This window comes from Colossoma macropomum, unplaced genomic scaffold (genome assembly GCF_904425465.1).
Source record: "Colossoma macropomum unplaced genomic scaffold, Colossoma_macropomum, whole genome shotgun sequence".
Taxonomy (NCBI): Eukaryota; Metazoa; Chordata; class Actinopteri; order Characiformes; family Serrasalmidae; genus Colossoma; species Colossoma macropomum.
This window is the reverse complement of record NW_023495265.1, coordinates 317,732-341,116: the sequence shown is the minus strand read 5'-3', so window position 1 is coordinate 341,116 and position 23,385 is coordinate 317,732. Positions and strand designations below refer to the sequence as shown.

At 35.4% G+C, this 23,385-nt stretch overlaps 1 protein-coding gene across 1 annotated transcript; it reads right to left on the bottom strand.

Annotated features, from left to right (window-relative positions):
- Window positions 1-2,736: 2,736 nt before the first annotated feature.
- LOC118801332 lies at window positions 2,737-23,385 on the bottom strand (the record flags this gene model as incomplete). The annotated part of the gene is made up of 14 exons (XM_036561588.1): window positions 2,737-2,918; window positions 3,293-3,388; window positions 4,492-4,602; window positions 5,060-5,207; window positions 5,334-5,411; window positions 5,533-5,564; window positions 6,243-6,629; window positions 7,944-8,363; window positions 13,180-13,251; window positions 13,342-13,731; window positions 17,310-17,720; window positions 20,654-20,725; window positions 20,819-21,208; window positions 23,046-23,385. Coding segments are annotated over 14 exons (3,129 nt in total), but the record flags the coding sequence as incomplete, so codon positions are not given.

Here is a 23,385-nt window from a genome sequence, read left to right as displayed (position 1 = left end):
AAAATATACTGAAATGGCATGGAACACATCCTATTGCTAAACAAATTGCAAAGCATGGCCTAACTAACAAACAATAAGAGACAGAGAGCTATTTACCCAGCTCTGAGCATGGGAATCAGAGCAAAAACTACTAAACTAAAGGTGCACAGACTACTACTTTTCTGCCTTATTTCCTGACAAACATTATAAATATAACTTGATTGAATACTATTTTAATTTGATAAGTATACAGGTAAGAAGTATAAGGCAGTAAATTAAGCAAATTGTATTAAAGGTGAGAGCCATCCACATATATTGGCACCCCTAGCAAACATGAGAAAAATGGACTGTAAAAAGACATTCTTTATTGCTTTTCCATTTGATTTTCATTCAAAATATTAAGAAAAATCAAACCTTTATTGGAACTATAATGATTGAAAGAAAAAAAAAACTAAACCTTGTAATGGAATTTTTCCACAATTATTGACACTCCTAGGAATTCTTAGGAGTAAATGCTAACAGAAGTGTATTCCCATTTATATTTTGTTTTAATGTTTACCTAAACGATTAAGAACACTTACATTGTTAGTCATTACTTCCTGTTTCACTGTAGTATAAATAGAAAGTGATACACAAGCCAAGTTCCCTCAGTCATCCATAAATATGAGAAAGGCCAGAGAATACAGCAATGACATACCACAAAATATTTGCTGAGCTACATGAATCAGGAAATGACTTCAAAAAAATAGCTAAACATTTGAAAATGCCCATTTCCACTATCAGTGCAATAATAAGTTTAAACCCACTGGACAAGTTAAGAATTTGCAAGGAAGAGGACACGTCTATACTGACTTCAAGCACAGTAAGGAGGATGGTGGCCATAAATTCACCAAGGATCACAGGGAATTGCAGACATTAGCTGTGTCTTGGGGTCAAAGGTGGCATCTGACTGTAGCTATGTCTCCCAAGCTACAATCAGATGCCACCTTCACAACCACAAGTGGTTTGGATGGGTTGCCAGAAAAGGCCTCTGTTAACAAACTCAAGCACCTACTGTTCACCAGATGTTACTGGAACTTTCAGTGGGACTGTGGTCTATAGTCAGTTGAGACCAAAAAAGAGCTTTGTAGCAACAAACACCCGAAGTAAGCTTGACATAAACACTAAGATAGCAATTCAGAAAAGTACTTTATCCCTGCTGTTATTGTGGGGCTGTTCTTCTTCCCTGGACAACTTGTTTGGATACATGCTGTCATGGACTCCCTCAAGTACCAGCAGATATTAAATCAAAACCAGACTGCCTTAGCCAGGAAGCTGTGGTTGGGCTGTGGTTGGATCTTTCAGCAAAGCAATGATCCAAAGCAAACCTCTAAATCAACATAAAATGATTCTCTGACCACAGAATCAAAGTTTTGCCATGGCCATCCCAGTCCCCTGACCTAAACCACATAGAAGACCTGTGGGATGAGCTGAAGAGGAGAGTTCACAAGTGTGGACCCCATAATCTGAAGGATCTGGAGAGTTTCTGTAAAGCAGAGTGATCTCCAGTCCCTTGCAATGTGTTTTACAAACTCAGTAAGCATTACAGGAGAAGAGTCGGAGCTGTTATCTTTGCAAAGGGAGGCTGCACAAAGTATTAAATGAAGGGTTACCAACAATTGTGGATTTGAGAAAATATTTGAATTCAAAGTGAAGTTATTGAGGAGATTGAGGTCCCCAAGCAGGAGAGGACAGTTGTCTTTAGGAAATGAATAAAAGAAGGAATCAAGTTCTTCAGCAAAGTTGCCTAAATAAGCCGAAGGACAATAGATCACATTGATGTACAGTGTACAAGGTTTGGATACTGTGACAGCATAGAATTCAAGTGTAGAGATATGGAGCTGAGGTACAAGGGAAGGAGATATTAACCAAATGTAAGTAATTAACAGTTTTGTCTCCCCAGCCTGACCTGAATTCTCCAGGGGTCTGGGAGAAAGGTAAGGCAGTGGAGAGGAGAGGTGATGTTGATGTGATCCCAGTCTCTAATGCTTAGGAGTGAAGGGAAAACAGGAACTATTGATTTTTATGTTGAAGGCTGGCTGACAACACCAGGAACTCCTGGCTCCAGGACTTTTGTAGCAGTGGACCTCACAGGGTAGATGAGCTGAGTGGAACCTCATTGTGTGGGGAGAACAATGTAAATTTTATAAAGATGTTAATATTAAATTCTGTTATCAGACTGTAATCACATTCATCATAACCTCTTTTCTGGTTAAAAACAAAGGGCACTACGCAGACAGAGGGGCAAAGGTGCAGGTGCTTGATCACCCACAGCTAATAAACTTTGCCTATTTGTGTATATGCATAGAGGCTTGACAAAACACCTTGAACAAGAGAAATAAAAAATAGATGGAAGTGTCACATAACCAGACACAAAATCAGTCCTCCTCACTGGCCACTTAAGTTATTGCATATTCTTACTGTACATTCTACACTTTTAATTCTAGTTAAAGAATGGCCAGATTGAAATAATAAATTATGCTGCACCTTCGGTAAAGGCTTTGTGTAAAAATAAAACTAAAAAAAAACAAAATAAAATAAAAGTATATTACCACAAAAACTAAAACTACAATATCTCATTGTAAATTAAATACAACTGAGCAGCATTTTGCAGACTTCGAAATAAATAAAACAGAAATGAAGTAATACCATATAAAACTTATTTAAATTAATTACTCTGATTAGAGATTAAGCAAGATTGCGATTGAATAAACTCACTGCAGTGTGTTTCATAGTGAAGTTGACTGGTGTGATGAGTGTTTGGTTGGTAGTTCTGGGCAGTGTGGCTGATATCACGGTGGACATCATGGTTTTCTGTGTGTTGTTAGTTTGGTTGAACAGGCCGGGTTCTAGCACACTTGACAGGTCAGTGAAGCTCATGAAGGCCACAGCTGCTGATCCTGAAGAACAACAACAAAAATCTACTGAACAAACAGCATCTAAATGTAAAGGAATCAGCGAGAAAAATTGGAGTCCAACTGATTAAATACATTTTTATCAATTATTAAGAATGAATTTTGAAGAAATTTGGACAGCTTAAGTTTTCATGAACTATTGGTCTGTTTTTCATCTTTACTTTTTTGTGACATGAAAGTCAATTTATACTTCATTATTCTACAGCACCTATTTCCATAATGTCTCTGTTCTATTGTGAGGGTTGAAAAAGACTTGCAGTTCATGGCTTGCATTTATCTTTAGAACTGACCCTGGATTGAATACATTAGACCAACTCTGTTAGCAGATGAGTACAAACATTCAAAGATTGCTACAATACCATTGTTATTCCTTGAAATCTGGGTGAGGTCGATATCCATCTGAGCATCGTTTATGCTGAGCTGAGGGATATTCCTTGAGGAGACATTTGGTTTAACTGCAAAGACATGAAGATTTTAAAGATTCAAAGAAAGTTTCAAAGCAAAAAAGGTGCCATGCAACAGCAGTGTTTTGGATGTTAAATGAAATAAGAAGGGTTTTTCTAAGTTCATCTAAGTTAGAGAAAGTTTTCTAAGCAATAAGAAGAAATTTTGGTAACACTTTCTATGAATGTCACATTTGTAAGCATCTATAAACACATTTATAACATGTTATAATGTATTCATAAGGCATTATAAAAATGGTTATAAATATTTATAAAAAGAATTACACTGAATTACACTTTATAGCCATGTTTATTATACATTATGAATTGTTTATATAATGCATTATAAGCAGTGTTAATAACATGTTATAATGCCAGTGCCAAAGAAGTCAGTCCCAGCTTGGAGAGCATAAAGTAAAAACAAATACCAAGCTAACGGTGGTGTACATTGACTTTCCCACATTGGGTAAAACACTGCTGGCAGCACTAGTTTAAACTCTGACATTTGAAGCCTGTAATGTGCTTTATTATGTATGTTTTAGTGTTTCAGTAAATCCTTCAGTAAATACTTCAACTTGAAGCCTCACTCTTAACACTGGAGGAGGCTTTAGTACAGTACGCTTCACTTTACTTAGAGTGGACAAATATTACTTATGAGCTCTTATAATTTGTTATGATCAGTACTTATAATGTATTATGTTAACAATTCATAATGCATAATAAACATGGCTATAATGTATAATGCATTTTTATAAATATTTATAGCTATGTTTATAATGTCTTATGAATGCATTATAACATGTTATGAATGTGTTTATAGATGCTTACAAAGGTGACATTCATAGAAAGTATTACCGAAATGTTTAAAGTGATATGTTCAAGCTATTAATATTTGTTGAAATAATAGAGTTTTTTCCTAATAATTTTGATGCAGGGACAGAAACTGATATGATATGGTTCGATCTATATTTGTCAAAATTACATACATGTAATTAATAATACTCAGTCCTTTTTAGATACATGTACACAGTACAGTAAATGTACACCATCCCCATAGTACCAAATTCTGACACTGATATAGTAAGAGCACAAGCTTTCAAAGATCGCTACAATACCACTGTAGTCCTTTAAAATCAGATTAGGGTTGTTATCCCTCTGAGTCTTGTTTATGGGTGTAGATAATTCTTTCAATGAGATATTTGATCCAACTGCAAGGACTTGAACATCTGAAAAATATAAAGTTAAAAAGCAATAACAAATGCCACGTATCACTAGCGTTTTCAATTTTAAATCAAATAAAAAGGGTTCTTTTTTACTTCTCTACACAATACGTTTTTTTATTTTTTTTATTTTATTTTTTTTTATTCCCATCATGTTCATGTTCAATGTTTTGGTTGAAATGAGTTTTGTCCTAATACATTTGATGCAGAGAGTCTCTATCTGAAGCAGTCTGCTGACTTTTCCATTCCAGTTTGAGTTGGTTTTACAAAGATTTCAATAAAAGAGTATGTCCAAAAAAAGGCAATGAATTTCAGATTTGAAAGCTAATTGTGCTTCATAAGAATTTTGCTATGTTTAATGTGAAATCTTTGATCCTCACTGTCTTAAAAGTGCACTCAACACAAATAGAATCTTATTTCATAAAGAATCTTCCACAAATGAGTCAATTATATACCCATTTACCTAAGCCACTGACAGAGATGTTAACTGAGTAGTTTCCTTGTTGACGGTTCACCAGTGTAGACACCAATGACTCAGTCTTGTTTAGAATTTCATTCCCAAAGGCTACAAGCTGATTTTTCAGAGTGTGCTCGAGTGCCAACTCTACCATCTGATTAAATAACCAGAGAGACAATTACAAACATCAGTATGCATAAATAAATACATAAAGTAAACACACATGCATGTGATCTCATTTCAAGTATTTCTTCAGTCACTATGTTTTTGTAGTACTTACTTCTTTTGGAAGCACTAGATTACTGCTGTTGTTGATTTGATCAAACAGATCGTTTGCACAATTTTGGGTGAAATTTTCCTAAAACAAAAAGTGCATTAAACTCAGAATAGCTACAGTTGATTGTTATCTATCTTCAACATTCTACAGACATCAAATATCATAATTACTATACCCCATATGTAATGAAATCGTAACAAACCTTGCATTCTGCAAACATAGTGAAATTTTGATCTGAAGGGGAAAAGTGAAGAAAAAAGGAGGCACTTTAAGATCCATGTTTTTATTAGTTTGACACAAAAACATAAGCATAGAATAAATGGCAGTGGATCTGAGACCACTCCTAAAGAGCCAGGCAGATTTTACTTTAATAGTCCTAAAACTTGTTTATGATTCTGTATATCCAACAGTCATTTACCACAATACACCACAGAGTGGAAGGTTATTCTATGAATGAATTTCCCTCTTTTTATACACCAAGCATTTCTGCGTGGTGTAATTCCACAAGTAAATCTCTCAAATAAGTTGAGGTAATCATTAAGACTTAAGCAAGCAGAAATTTTTGTTATTCAACATTTTGACTGTTTATGAGAATATTTATAGATCACAATATTACAAATACATACTCCAATTTAGAATTTAGTTCCAAATTGGATATCATTGCTGATGACTTTTATTGTCTCTAAAATGCGACAAGCTAAGGTCATATCAGACAAACCAACAAGAACACCTCTGTCATTAGCTCCTCTGAAATAAAGAGCTGAAATATTTAAAAAAAGTTAAAATAATTGTGAAAAGTGAAATAAAATAATTGCGAATCATCTCAATAATCGTTTACTCTTAAAAATCCCACAGACATTCCTGTTACTATCAGGTACAGTGTAAAAACTCTGAAAAATACAAAAATAGTACCTGCACAGTAAGCAGCGCAGAAGTATGGCTTGACAAACTCATAGACATAATAGTTTCCTGGACATGCTTTGACTCGAATTGGAGTAGATCTCAGATTACAGCAGTCCTCCCAGCCTACATTTCCACAGACTGCACGAGTGACTATTCCATCCTCTATCTGAGGGTGAGACCCATTCAGCCACAGAGTGATATAAGTACCACATCTGAATACATCAACACAGCTTTCTGGCATATGGACACTAATCCCATTATACAGCAGCCGATACCAGCCATTCCAGTTATAGTCATCATCACAGTTGAACTCTCCAGTCTCATTAGTGCCTCTCCAGGGTTGATCCAGAGAAATGTAGTTATTACAGGGATCATAACTGAGAGTCTCCAACACAACTGTCAACATAATACATAATAATAATGATAACACATAATAATGTCAAAATATAACACTGTAAAACAGTAAGTACAAAGTTGAGTAAGGGAAAAGGTACATTCATACATGTAAAATTAGTCATTAAATGCTAATCATGTCAGTTAGCAAATACTTGTGAAAAGGCATAGAGGCAGATTCATGAAATGCACCACAAGAATTACTGTACCATTAAGAGTATGGTCATAACACATTTGCTCATTCATAAACAAAGATTATGGCTTTTGTACAGCTTGCATGATGTGAGGTATTGCCATATTTCCCATTTATATGCGCGAGAAGTGATTCATAACATGACACAATCCCACACAAAATAATGCCTGAATCACTCTGATGGTAATTTACCCACTAAACCTCATCACTATTGCTGTAGGAGTACATGAATAGGGAAGCAAACTTGTTTGAGTGGGATTTCAGATTTGAAGATTTCACTGGCATTGAACTTAAACTGTTCTTCCTGCATCAACTTAAATGTTTTGTGAATCTGCCTCCTGTGTGTGAAAAGTAGGTTTAAATTGGAATCTAAATAAATAAAGAGTAATTTGACATTGTGATTCTAATTAAATGTAAAATAGATTTTATTGCAAGTAGTTTTAGCTTTTAATCAATTGGCATTTTTTGACAAATTAAAATGAAATTTTTTACACGTGTAAATTGAATTCCTGAGATCGAGGAAAACTCAAGAAAATTGAGGAAAATAAAAACTAAAATTTTCATTGGAAATTACAGCTTATCAGTTTTCCAGTGTAATAAAAAATACCAAATGTTAAACTTTAACTCATACTGGTACAAAGAATAATACTGCAATTATAAAGAATTGTAAAAATTGTTTGAATTCTTTCCTTTGAGAAATGAAATTTAACATGCTAAAATATAATTTCATACAATTAAACATTGAATTTTAAAGTGTTATAATTCGATTTTTAGTATTTTTTAATAGATTTTCTGGCATGCCTTGCTTTAAAATTTGTAGCTCTGTTTCTGAGAATTGTGTTCTTCTCTCTTTCTTTGTTTTCATTTCTTTAATTATATCAATTTCGGCAGAGCTTCACTTTGTGGATTTTTAATATGTTTGACTGAAAATGTGGATTTTGATTTGTTCTGGCCTAGGAAACAATTGAAAATAGCATAGTATGAAAAAGACACCAGTGTGACAATCACCACCACAGTGACTTTAAGAATAGATCTTGTTTACCGTGCTGCACGTTTTGCTTGATATAGCACTGTTACTGCCAAGTTTTGTGAATCTGGCCCAAAATAGGAAACAGAAACTTTACCTGCACAGTATGTGGGTATTGGAAGTGACACAGCTGGCTTAACAAGTTTGTAGACATAGTAATTTCCTGGACAGGCTTTGACTTGGATTGGGTTTGATCTGTAGGAATTGCATTGTCTGCTGTCAGTCACATAGCCATAGATGTCTCGGGTGACAATGTCATCCTGTAGTTGTGGATGAGATCCTCCAAGCAAAAGTGGTGTGTAACCACCACATGACATGAAACTCACACAAGAATATGATTCAGGAATCTGAGCACTTCTTCCCTGAAGAATCAGACGATACCAGCCACTCCATTTAACAAGAGTATCATCGTAATGACCATAGTTGGTGTAAAACATGCTGTCTGTTCTTCGCCACTCATTATCTAGAACACTGTAGACAATGCAGGGGTCAAACGTCATGTTTCCTGGAGAGTCTGCTGTGGAAACAGAGACATTACAAACAAATCTATATAGATTAAAAAGTTTTATGCATTTGGCCATTTTTGATAAATAATTTACTTTGCACCTGCTATTTCTTTTTTGTTTTTGTTTTTTTTTTAATTTTGCATATAAAATGCAGACCGTGAAAGCAGTTCAAATACTTTTTCATTAATTGTAAGACTAGAGTGTTTGTGAACTAAAAATGCAATTAATTTGATACTGGTTTATTATGTTATTTATTATTTAGTAAAACTAAATTATCAGCATTAGGTGACCATGTATTTATTAAGTTTCTGTTCTCTTGGATCCGTGCTGAGTGCTAAAATTTGATATCTAATAAGGCAGGCCTTGGGCTGTTTTGTACAGAGCAAGATGCACAGTTTTTTTTTTATATAAAAATATTTTTTATTGACAGACATTTGACTATCATAATTGACAGACATGTGACTAATAATTATTATCAGCTGTTTATTAGGCTTAAAACCGTTAAAAATTGAAAGACAAAACTGAATGGTATTTATTAAAAGGTCATGTATTATTGTTAAACTGAGCCATGAGCCCTGCCAGCAAAAGGTTTGGATACTGATATGCTTGTCATTCAGCATGAACTTGCTGGATGACCAACTAAACCAGCACTGGACCAGCATAGATCAGCATAGACCTTTTAGCAGGGAGTCTAATGCACTGAGTTCATGACACCTTACAGCAGACACTCTGCCTGAACTGACAGTTTCAAGCTGAATTAACATTTTACATGTGCTGTGCATGCATAACAAACAAGCAAATCAAACCCAAATGTACAAAACGACACATAGAGACAATTTTATATTTTTGGGCAGATTCCACCTGTACTGAGGTGGGCGGATTCCACCTGTACAGAGGTGGGCAGACTTCACCTGTACTGAGGTGGGCAGATTCCACCTGTACTGAGGTGGGCAGATTCCACCTATACTGAGTTGGGCAGATTCCACCCATACAGATGTGGGCAGATTCCACGTGTACTGAGGTGGGCAGTTTACATGTGTACTGAGATGGGCAGATTCCACGTGTACTGAGGTGGGCAGATTACACCTGTACTAATGTGGGCAGATTCCACCTGTACAGAGGTGGGCAGATTCCACTTGTACTGAGTTATGGTGATCCCACCCATACTAAGGTCTAAGCCATCATAACTCTCCACCATGGAAGCAAGAAGTATGTATTTAGAGCTGCTTCTGGAAACTTCAGAAGGCCTCAAAAAACAGTTGGTGAGTAATGAGTGTTGTATTTGATGTACCAACAGTTTTTAATTGGACATTTACTCAAACCTAAATCCATAATTTATTAAAGTTGATCTCCTCATGTGTTAAAACAAAAATAAGCATTACTTACTAACAGTTAGTTAGTTAGGCTACGTTTACACAGCAGGTAAAAGTGGCCCAAATCTGATTTTCTCATCAAATCCGATTGTTTTGTTCAGCTGTTCACATTATCTTTTAAATGTGACCTGTATGCGACATCAGTCTGAACAGATCACGCTCCTTATCCGACCCGCATGCACAAAAGAACAACGCTTCATGTGGCGGCTCATCCAAGGGTAAACAATCATGACGGCCAGCGAACACCAGTCACTCCCGGAGCTTTCAGTTTCGTCTTCGCCAGCATCACAGGAGCGAGTATAAAGTTCCAATGACTGACAGCTGGACTCATCACCCACAATGCGTTCGCCGTAAAAAAGGGCTCGTTATTCGGCCACTTCTTTGGTTCGTGTTCTCAGATTCTTTAAACTGTTCTCTGACGCTGCAGCCTCGGGCTCCTCCGGCCGCGCTCGGCCGGTTCGTTTGAAACCTCTTCGAACACGGAGCGGTTTGATGAGTCTCGTCTAATTTTTTGATACAGAAACATCAGGCTAAATGTTTATGAGTCTCAGCAGCGCGAAATTATGACGAATGTCGAGTTGGACTGACGTAAAAGTCGCATGAATTCCGATCTGGCTGTTCAGACTGAGTCGCATTGCCGCAGATCGGAATCCTATTGGATTTCAGTACCATATATGAAAGCGTCTCAAATCGGAATTGCAAATGTCAGATTCAATGCGTTCTTTGCTGTTCAGACTGCCACACAGATGACACATCTGTGTCACATTTGAGGAAAAAGATCGGATTTGGGCCACTTTTACCTGCTGTGTAAACGTAGCCATAGTTAGTTAGTTAGTATTATCTGCTATGGTAGGCTAGGGAGGCTAATAGCAGGCTAATGGCTTCACACACCACAGACCAGTTTTGATGCTTCCCTCACACGAGTTTAGAGGATAAAAACAAATCTGACTGAGTGAAGTAAAGTGACTGGTGCTGGAGTTACAGTTAAAATAGTAAGTTAGTAATTTCAACTGAGCTGTGATTTAGTCCTAGCTGCCACAAAATTGTACATGTTTAAAATCTTCATTCTCTCTTCTTTGCTTTCAGGCTTAATCTTCTTTTTTTGCATTCACCTACTTGTTTCTAAATCTACCACCATCAAATTCTCAGGAGGGAAAGCAACTTTTATTCCTTTTGTTCTCTTTCTGTTGCTGGATTGTTTTTGCTCATGTTTCTATCAGTGTAATCAATAAAGAAAAAGATGTCTGTCTTTGATTGAAGTCCATATTTTAAATTTTAAGACAACATCATTATGAGTATATCTATGTTTCCCTCTCTCATGATTGACTATGGATGGACTGTAATAACCGCTGGGAAAGAGGTTTGTAGCATTTTTAAATGTTTTCTCCATTGGAGGTGGGGGTGGAGGGTGTATGCAAAGGTCTATTTCAAAAGTACAAAACTTCTGAATTTGAGTAAAAGTAGAAATTTACTTTATAAAATGTAAATTTATACTTATTATATTTACTTGAGTAAAAATATTCTATTCATGTTTTTACTTACAAAAGTTCTTGCTTGAGGGTCAGTCAGAAAATTATTTAGAAATCATAATGGATTGAAACAATATCATTTGGTATTTTTAATTTAATTTATTTATTTAGTCATAACATTTTTATTGAAAGTATGGTAGGACAAGAATTCTGTCCTTTATATGTAATGAGTTGCAAGGTAAAAGAAACATGAACTAACAAAGATGAAGTTCCACGTTTCAGGTTGACTTTAAATGGCACTTTACCAAAGTATCATAGGTAAAAGTATTGAGAGTTATTGCAGTTATATTGTTTGATGAATACTTTTCGCTTAAGGAGGACTTTGTGGCTGTAAACATTGTGAGAGAGTGAACTGTTCATGACTGTAGCCATGTGAGTTTCCTTAAAAGAAGTATTCATCAAAATTACATATTTTCTGTAATAATTTACAGTACTTTTACTTCTAATACTTATGTGATGTAAAAGCAAGCACTCCAGTACAAATGTGGACCAAATACCTTTGTACAAGTACTATTTAACCAAGAGTATTTCTGCTTTTCCTTTAACTATTAAAACTTGTCTTTCACAACAAGTAAGATGTTGTGTGCCTTGTTCGCCATGATCCTCAATGAGCACCTAATTCGAGAAAAGGCCAGGAACAAAAAAGTATTTCACAGCAATGGAAGCAACATGTTTACTGGTTTTGAGAGGCTTGAGTGTCTTAGTCAATAAAAATTAGTTAGTCAATAGAAATGTGATTGTATTTGTTTCAATTGTTGAAGTTAATATTTTAAATCTTTACCCAATGTTTTGTTTTCCTACAGCTATCCATCTGCTGTTTCTGGTCCTTGACCAATCAGGACTTACAGCTCATACCAGGTACTTTCATTTATTGTTTAATTTATAGTACTGCCCTTTGTAATATTAGTAAATATTTTCTCACATATTTTATTACATCTTTTAACACACAACACTGCTAATATTATGTATTTTATCATGCATCTAAAACAGTGGCTCATCTGACTTTTCAAAACTGTTGTATGCAAGCAACAGGGCTTTCAGGGTTATACCTCTTTTTTCTTGTTGTTGCTTTGTAGATTTATTTTTCTTATTATCTCTGTTTTTCATACTATTCATTCAGGATTATTCTCAATTTTTCAGATGAGTGTTTATTACTAATGTTTGTTACTTTTTTCTTCATTTTATATGTTGTAATGAAGAATTCACATTCACAAGCTGCAAAATTCAAAGAAATTGACCTGGGACCTCCACTTCTGTTAAGAGCTAAATATATTTAGCATTGAGCAGTAGGGTTCAGATGTTCATGCATTTGCTGTCTCTCTCGTTCACATATACTCTACATATGCACTCACTGGCCATTTTTAAGGTACTCCTTAAAAAAATGTAGGTGGTTTTTCAAGATGGATTACTGGCTAACACTTTTTCTGCTCCTAAGTGAAATCACTCTGGCTAGAGAATGTGAGTCATGCTGAGTGTTCTGATATATATGCATGTATATATGATTTTTGTGTTATGAAACCTAAAAACAGAGCTATCACAATAGCAAGTGTAATTTTTCAATACTGCTTACTTGCTGATGCACAACTCATATGATCACAACACAATGACTTCAATTTGGCTAGAAAGTGTCTGCTGATCACTCTGATATGTCTATCATGTCTGTAAGATGACCCATTCTGAAGTTATGAAGGCAGACATGTACAGATTCTGGCCCTGATTTAGCCTAGACACTCCTGCACATGTGTACATTGTGTATATGTACATCATTATCTGTGTGTAGCTACTGTGTCTGTAGATTTATACTGAGACTAGTTAATCTGTTAACTCTGCAACCACAAAGTATATTCTTTTTGGAAACTTTTAAGGCCAACAGACTTGATTTTGAATAAAATTATTCAGAAGAAAAAATAATGAGAGAAACTTACTAGTGTTTATACTTGATGTTGCATCACTGGTCACAGACGTTAGTGTGTTGTTTGGAGTGATGGTGTTCACATCTGAAATAAGGACGTAATAAAATAATATGAAGGCCTAATAATTATTAGCAAAACTCCTTAAAAAACAAAGCTCAAAAACCAACAGAGTACCTGCACAGTAACCTGCATAGCAGTAGATTGGCCTGGTAAACTCATAGACGTAATAATTTCCTGGGCATGCTTTGACTCGAATTGGGTAGGATCTGTAAGAACAGCAGTCCTCATCCCATCCATTCCCACACACTCTACGAGTGACTATTCCATCCTCTATCTGAGGGTGAGAACCATTCAGCCACAGAGTGATATAAGTACCACATCTGGATTCATTAACACAGCTCTCTGGCATACGGACACTCATCCCGTTATACAGCAGCCGATACCAGCCATCCCTTTTGAAGTTGTCATCACAGATCCACAGTCCAGTCTCATTAGTGCCTCTCCAGGGTTGATCCAGAGCAGTGTAGTTATTGCAGGGATCATAACTGAGAGCATTGTAATCAACTGTTAAGAAAGCAGTTTAAAATATCAATTGTAGAAAAGTTAATGTTGTAATATTGTTTATCTCTTTATTTATTTCTTCTTAAATAACCAAAATTTGCCAGTGAATTCCTTAATCTGCTTAATGCTTACAGGTAACAGTTATGTTTGGATAGTCCATTTGTAACAATAAATTAACTATACACTTAATCAAATGTCTAGGCAAAAGAAAGAAATGAGGCCCACTGGATGTACATTTCTAAATTGGTTGAGGGTGTGGGCTCCCCAGTGACTGACACAACCATGCACACTGCAAAAATATAATGATATGAAAAATATGGTACTACAGGAGGGTCTATGAGTGGCAATATTCAAAACATCACATACTTTTTCCAGTCTATATATTACTTCATATTACTTTAGTCAGATTTCTTTTGTCCAAAACTGTTCATTTTCAATATTTTTTTCTTGCAACTTCACGCTACATAGGTGGATATGCTAAAAAACACATTTCAGTTTGTTTGGCTGGTCCAAATGTGCATCCTGAGACTATAGAAAAGGTGAATTATTTGAGTTTCAGCATATGGTGACTATAGTGAATATACACAATGAAAATACTGACATGCGGCTGACAATAAGGATTTTGTTGTGACTTATGCTGCTTTCAAGTGGTGTCTGAAACTGGGAAATACCTTTTTCCTATTTGTAAATTGTGCTGGAATGGCTGACACAGTCATATTTAAAGCTGGTAAACTCGGTATTCTAGATGATACATGAATTTATGAGATAACTAGATAAGACTTAATGCAATCTTTTACTTTGTACATAAGTAAAAAATGCTAAACTCGCAGTGAATGCAAACAAATATATATACCTAATGCAGTTCTGTTAGATCTGTGTGCTTTTTAACACAGCAAAGAAAAAGCAGGACATGTATTCTCCAGACCTCCATCTATGAACAATCAGCCGAATGGTGTTTCATTTTATTTACCATCTGGTACATATAACCTTCCAATAAGCAAGAGATGTAAGGTTGTCTTTTTACACTTAGCTGATGATCGCAAGATGAAGTGTTGGCAGATGTGTTGTTGAGAATTTATTTTAAAAATTCCATAACTTTTACAGAGCAATTACAAGTTGGGTGGACTGCACAAGACCGTAAGGTACATATCAGAGTAATTTTATTGCATTTGTATGTTCTATTGTTTTTTTTTTTTGTTTTTTTTAATCAAATATGTTACCTTTGTGTAAGTTAATATGCGTAAGGTAACTATTATATTTGACTTGTGATGTGTTAGCGCGTTACCTCCTCACCTTAGTGGTAACACTTTATAATACTGGTCCACAAATAAGCATGTATTAATACTTAACTCATGTTTTCATTACAATAAATTAATGCATGAATTAATACTTAACGCATCATGAGATAATGAAGTGTATACATTAATAAAGAACTCCTTCAAATATGAATAACCATTAATAAAGGCAAGCATTCATTATTAACATAATTAAATATCTAAATAATTGGTAACAGTCTGTTAGCTTGTCTGGTCTTTTTAGTTTGTTACATGATTAGATGTCATGCAAGTGTGGATGCACCAAGACAAAGTCCTTATATGTTTAACATACTTAACAAAATAAATTGATTATGATTCCGATTTATTATGAAGACTGAACATAAGCTAATGTTAGTGTTAAATTAGCTACAGTATCTTGTTTTGCCTGTGTTATCCTTTATACTCCGAACACTGACACACTAGAGGAATTTGGAGAGGGGATTAGAGGGGGCATTCCCTTGTTTGTGGCAGATTTAGGCAATATTCAGCACCAAAAGTTAAATGGGTTGTCCCCAGGTGTGGATTCTCATTACGAGATCATGTCTGGCCCTACAAGACTAGAACTGATCCTGCTGGGTAAAGTAAGTCTGCTCAACTGTAACCAAGAGTAAATGCAATTGTAATGGCTAAGAGATTGAGTGAACATGTATAATCTTTCATACATTCTGACTAAACATGCTTTATTACTGGCATTTTTTTGTGAATGTTCATGGCTTACTTCATATACTGTATAGTAAACTTCATGAAGGATTGGAACCCTCTGTCTTTTACCAAAGTGTTGTATTTGGCTGCTAAGTCTTCTATACTGACCAAACACGAAATATCTGAATGTTTCCCCTTATATCGTGTTACAAGACAAGGATGTTGCTTAAGTTCTTTCATGTTGAAACTGGTATTAGAACCTTTGGCTATATCAGAGATCATTACATCATTAAAGGAATCAGTTTTGGCAGTGTGGAGAGCAAATTGTCATTGTATGCAGAAGATGTGATTGGGTTTCTGTCTTACACCTCGTCCTGCCTACCTCTACTTCTAGCATTTATTTTTACACATTTTTACACTTTTTGGTGGGTATCCTGCATATTCAGTTAACTGGGAAAAATATATGTTCATGCAGCATGATTCTGGGTTTTCTTTTAAAGTAAATTCTGATAGTTTCATGTATTTAAGTGTGAATGTAACCAGAAACCCAGGATACAGATTTAAACTTAAGTTTGCCAAGACACTCAATAAAGTGAAAGGAGGCTTCAAAGGCTGGAGATCTTCGCCCTGTCTATGATGGGATGAGTTAATGCAGCAAAAATGTTTCTCTCTAGATTTCTATACCTTGATACTTAATTTGGAGTTTTAAAGCACATCACATAGCTAAGGTTCACCTGCAAAAAAATCAACCTGGTCTGTCTGTCTTTCAGCATTTCCATTGGGCAGTTAATGCAATTATTTACACCTGAGCATTTTCTTAGATGAGTGGCTCTGAAAGCACATGCAGTCGCTTGTTCTCTTCTCATGTATATAGCTTTTGGGAAAATATATATATATATATATATATATATATATATATATATATATATATATATATATACAAAATATATATATATATATATATATATATATTTCGAAGGTGTATGATAGATTTCCCCTGATGTGAGTCTGGCTGTTTTTGGTTGTTCAGATGCTTCCTTCAATTTGCCCAGATGCAAACAACAGGTTCTTGGCCTACGAATGGCCTAAAAGAGTAATATCAAGAGAGTGGAAATCTGTCTCCCCATTCAGCTTGCTGTTTCTGCCTTAAAACTAGAAAGGATACAGTACTTTAGAACTGGATCATAGGTTGAATTTGAGGGAGCTTGGGGCCCTTTCTTTGACTACTTTATTTGCATTTCTGAATTTATTGGAGTGTTTCTGAATTTGCTGTAGCATTTTTGAATTTACTGCTGTTTATCAGAATTCGCTGTAGTGTTTCCGTGTTTTCTGTAGTGTTTCTGTATTTGCTAGAGTTTTTTCTGAATTTGCTGGTGTGTTTCTGAATTTCCTGTCACGTTTTAATATCCCACAGTGCAAATTATGACTTGAGTTGAGTACATACATAGTTCAACACAACAGAGGAAGACAACTGGTTCTATGTAACCACATAAATGTAAATGTAAATGTCTGAACACTCATATAACACGGTGCTCAAAACTGCAGCAAGCAAAATTAGCCTTATGATAACAATCATAATAATTACATAATTATTGTCAAAAACATTATAAAAGCAGACTTTACCTGCACAGTATGTGGGCATTGGAAGTGATACAGCTGGCTTGACGAGTTTGTAGACGTAATAATTTCCTGGGCAGGCTTTGACTTGAATTGGGTTTGATTTGTAGAAATTGCACTGACTGCTATCAGTCACATATGTTCCATAGATGTCTCTGGTGACGATGCCATCCTCTGGTCGAGGATGAGATCCTCCAAGGAAAAGTGGTGTGTAACCACCACAAGAATCCAAACTCCAAAACCATTCAGGTTCAGGAATCTGAGCCCTTCTTCCCTCAATATACAGCTGATACCAGCCATTCCATTCAAGAAGAGTGTCATCATGACCACGGTCACTAGTGTCAACTGATCTCCAGTAATCATCAAGAACACTGGAGACATTGCAGGGGTCAAAAGTGAGGTTTTTTGATGTGTCTGCTGTGGAAACACAGTCATTATAGATAAGTTACTAACTAACAATAAATAATCTATTTATTAATATTGTCAGAATGGTTGTCGCACAAAGTTTAATGTCAAAAGACACAAATCCAAACTCATAAAAAAAGTCAAAAACTATATGAACAGGCTCAGAAATGCAGGGTAAACCAAATAAGACTTCATAACTTAAATACACTGGATGCTAAGGAGAAACAGATAACAGTCAATAAGTAATGTGTATATATATATATATATATATATATATATATATATATATACATATGTATATATATGTTGCTGTTGTTGGAAGAAAACTTTATCTCCATTTTTGACGATTTCAGTTTTTGACATTGACATTTACTCTTAACATTGTAAATTTCATGATGAATGTGATGAATGGACTAAAAGAAAGTCTGGTTCCATTGACTTACATTAAAAGTAAAGTATGTTTTTCCTTCTCCTGTAAAGTTACCATTTTGGAGATAAGAGGTTTTCGGTAACACTTTCTATGAATGTCACCTTTGTAAGCGTCTATAAACACATTTATAACATGTTATAATGTATTCATAAGGCATTATAAACATGGTTATAAATATTTATAAAAAGAATTACACTGAATTACACTTTATAGCCATGTTTATTATACATTATGAATTGTTACTATAACATTATAAATAATGTTAATAACATGTTATAATGTCAGTGCCAAAGAAGTCAGTCCCAGCTTGGAGAGTGTAAAGTAAAGACAAATATCAAGCTAACGGTGGTGTACATTGACTTTCCCACATTGGGTAAAACACTGATGCAGCACTAGTTTAAACTCTGACATTTGAAGCCTGTAATGTGCTTTACTGTGTATGTTTTAGTGTTTCAGTAAATCCTTCAGTAAATACTTCAACCTGAAGCCTCACTCTTAACACTGGAGGAGGCTTTAGTACAGTACGCTTCACTTTACTTAGAGCGGACAAATACAACTTATGAGCTCTTATAATTTGTTATGATCAGTACTTATAATGCATTATGTTAACAATTCATAATGCATAATAAACATGGCTATAATGTATAATGCAGTTTTATAAATATTTATAGCTATGTTTATAATGTCTTATGAATGCATTATAACATGTTATGAATGTGTTTACAGATGCTTACAAAGGTGACATTCATAGAAAGTGTTACCAGGTTTTCTTCCAACAACAGCGATATATAAATGTATATACATGTCTGTGTGTGTGTGTGTGTGTGTGTGTGTGTGTGTGTGTGTGTATGGACAGGTAGTCAGCATAAACTTTTGGTTAAAAATTACAAAAATTACATAATTATATTATGTAGCTTAGCAAAGAAACTACCAATAAGATCTTGTGCACTTTCAGTGAAAAATATTCTTAATCTTAGTAACCCATCAGCACTAACTATTAAATATTTTAAACAGTAATAAGACTTTATTCTGTGCATTTAATAACGTGATGCATGAACAACTTTCCTTTTTTTATAAGACGTAATCCACTAAGAAATGACTGCAGCATCACCCTCACGTACAGACTGGGAGAATATTCATTATACTGTATAATTTGCCCTCAATATTTGACTGAGGTTTCCTGCTTGGGTTTGAATCAGGCCAAATTTGAAAATAAAATCATTATAAACCACTTTGAATTAAGAGCACTATTTTCAATAAGTACAAATTTTCTAGAAATTACATAGGGATCTCTCAAAACTCAGAGCTTACAATATTTCAAATTCAACTACCCAACAAGCAAACACATCTTTAAGCTTGCATATCATAGGTGATAAAATAAATAAAAATCAGCCAAAGTAAGAAAGTTGCCAGAGTGACTCACAGGTTATCAAAAGATATAGCACCAATCACAGCAAAATTAATCATAAATATAGCTGCAAGCAACAATCAGTGGGGTCCAAGCTGTCTTTTGCAAGCATTATGTGATTATGGCTACAGCCACCTTGAGTACATGCCAGTAGAGTATCGTACATACATATCATTGCTGTCCAAAAAAAAGCAATATCTCAAAAATGTGTAGTTTACAGGAGAAGGCAAAAACTTCATTTACTTTCAATATAAGTTTAAAAGATTTTATTCCAAGCCATTTTGGAGCATTATATCTAATGGTTCATTCATCATGAAATTTTCACACAATGTGAAGGGCAGTTGTCTTGCTCAACTGATACATGTTTTTCTTTGGACAGTAATGATATGAAGTTTCATATCCTTGTCCATCTAATCTCCTTGTCCATCTTCATCTCTTTGTTTTTCCTTACTTCTTTTTCATTGATGTTATTGACTTTTATTTTGTGTATATAGTTTGATTCGATATTTTTGTTAATAAAGCCTGGCTTATTTTCCTTTATAATACCTGCATTTGTCTCGGCTTTATTTCCATAGGCTGACGTTTCATTTAAAGCCAGTGCATTTTTGTGTTTTCTGTTTGTTGTTGTTGTTGTTGTTGTTTTAAACCAAGCCTTCTTATTTTGAATAATTTCAGTAATTGGCCATTTTTGCATCAGTTCAACTTGCATTGTAGTAAAAACATTAACAGCACATGTACACTGACTAATGTTCTAAACAAACTGAATGTTTGCAAATTATTTAAAAAAAATATTATAGGTTCATGTTTTCATTGAACATTTTTAAGTTTCCATAAACAGCGGAGAAATCCTTTGTGGCATTATATTGTGTTATGTTACAATTTATTTTTGTCACTAAATAAAGTATTTTGACTTATTATGAACAAGTGTCAACTGGATTTTCTCTCAGAAGATGTGTGACATCCTTGTCACTACAGGTTCACCTGTGAAAATCAGCTTTACCACCCTGTAGTATATACTAATTTGGAAGAGTATTAAATCCATTAATCTTAGTTTAGACAAGAGAATTGCGAGAAGCTAAGATACTAAAAGAGCCATAGGACACTTACTAGTGTTAATACTTGATGCTGCAACACTGGGTGTAGAGTTCAGGGTGGTGTTGGGATCAATGGTGTTCACATCTGAAAAAAGAATATATTACAACAGATTTGAAGGCCTAATCATTATTAGCAAAACCTTTTAAAAACACAGGCAAAAGCTAAAAAAAATAGTACCTGCACAGTAAGCTGCACTGCAGAAGTATGGCTTGACAAACTCATAGACATAATAGTTTCCTGGACATGCTTTGACTCGAATTGGAGTAGATCTAAGATAACAGCAGTCCTCCCAGCCTACATTCCCACAGACTGCACGAGTGACTATTCCATCCTCTATCTGAGGGTGAGATCCATTCAGGAACAAAGTGACATAAGTACCACATCTGTATTCATTAACACAGCTCTCTGCCATACGGACACTCATCCCGTTATACAGCAGCCGATACCAGCCATTCCAGTTGAAGTCACTGTCACAGATCCACAGTCCAGTCTCATTAGTGTCTCTCCAGGGTTGATCCAGAGCAGTATAGTTATTGCACGGATCATAATTGGGAGCCTCAAAAACAACTGTCATGAAAAGATATGTTAGCATTTACTTTTTTACATTTACTTATTATTTATTTAAAAAAATGTTACCCCAAATTGACTCTTTGTTATAATAACCAAAAACACAATTGATAGTCATGTTATACCGCCAAGCTGCATGTTTTAAATCATGATTTGTGATGAATGTCATGCAAGAGAGGCCAAAAATGGATAGATTCACTTTTTCTTCTTTTTTTCACTGCAGTTCATCCTTTTCTTTGCCTGTTGTATGAATTCCTTTGGATTTAGTGATGGATAGAAAGTACATTTTAATCCATTACTCAAACAACGTTGAGCAGTACATACACTAAATGGCCAATGGTATGTGGACATTGCATGTGCTAATGGAACATGTTATTCCAAAACTATGTGAATTAATTTGCTTCTATAACAATCTCTACTCTTTTGACAAGGCCAAATTCCAGTTCATCATGAAAGTGTTCATTTGAGTTAACCCCTCAAATGGCCAGGGCCTGTTTTATTACGCACTTATATAACCTAAGAATAGCTCAGCCAGTGGGCAATGAAGTCCCTATAGTTACTGAATAAGTAACTACAGTATGTAATAAGCCTAGCAGTTTAAGGTCATGGCTCTGTGCAATCAAATTCTTCCACACCAAACTTGGCAAATCACTCCTGTTCAATATATTGTGACATTATAACTTCCTTTCCATGTATCTAAGGCATTCAGTCAAAACCATTAAAAAGCTCCAGGCTATTATTATTATTATTATTATTATTATTTATTTTATTTATTTTATTTTATTTATTTATTTTTCAGCCAGACTTTACTGTTGGCACTCAGGCAGGTAGCATTCTCCGGGCATCCACCATTTCCAGATTCAACCATCAGACAGCTCGTGTGCAGATGCTCAACCATCAAAGCCTAATCCATGCAGCTCTAAACAAACAGTTCCTGTGCTAATGAAGCAATTTACAACTCATGTGAGTAGTGAGTGTCACAGTTGAGGACAATTTTTACATTATACGAACTTCAGCACCTGATGGATCTGTTCTGTGAGGAGGTGTGGCCTACTGCTTTGCAACTGAGCTGCTCTCACTCCCAGACATTTCCGTTTCATAGTCGGATCATTTACAGTTGACTGATGCAACCCCAGCAGGGCAAAGGAACTGACTTGTTGGAAAGGTGAAATCCTATGTAAGGTTATTTTTATAATTTGAATTTCTGGCTTTTCAGTAATCAAGATACAGTGATACAAGTACAATTTTGATTTGCCTATTTGTTTCATGTTCACAAAAAAACATGAAAAGATCAATATACTGTCAGCAATTCACTGTTTGGCCACCAGAGGTCTCACTCTCCCGAGTACTAGCCCTGTTCCCAAATCAACCACCTGTACCTCATCTCCTAATTAGTCACACTTAAATACTCCTCCCATTCAGCCTGTCAGTGCACAGTATTGCCAGTTCCTTTGTGTCTGACTACTGAGTGTTTTTTTTTGTCTGTCTTGCTAGTATTTTGAACCTCTGATCTGATCTATTGGATTCTGCTTTTGCCTTTTCCCCTTTTGCTCTGTCTGCCTGGCTTTTTGGACTAATTTCCCTGTTATGACCCTTTTTGCTTTGCCTTTTAGTTTTGGACTGCCCATTTTGTCAATAAATCCGCATATGGATCCTTCTCAAGTTCCTGAGTCTGCTTCGTCACATATACACATAGTTGAGCACAACAGTAGGAGGACAACTTATTCTATGTAACCAGTCACAACAGTCATATGACATCATGCTCAAAACTGCAGCAAGTAAAATTAGCCTTATACAGTTATTGTCAAAAAACAGCATTGAAAAAGCAGAATTTTACCTGCACAGTATGTGGGCATTGGAAGTGATACAGCTGGCTTGACAAGGCGGTAGACGTAGTATTTTCCTGGGCAGGCTTTGACTTGGATTGGGTTTGATCTTTGGGAACTGCATTGTGAGCTATCAGTCACAAAGCCATTGGAACCATAGATTTCTCGGGTGACGATGCCATCCTGTGGTTGAGGATGAGATCCTCCAAGCAAAAGTGGTGTGTATCCACCACAGGTCATATAACTCCAACACCAATCAGATTCAGGAATCTGAGCGCTTTTTCCTTGAAGATACAGACGATACCAGCCACTCCATTCAAGAAGGGTGTCATCAAAGCCACCATAGTTGGT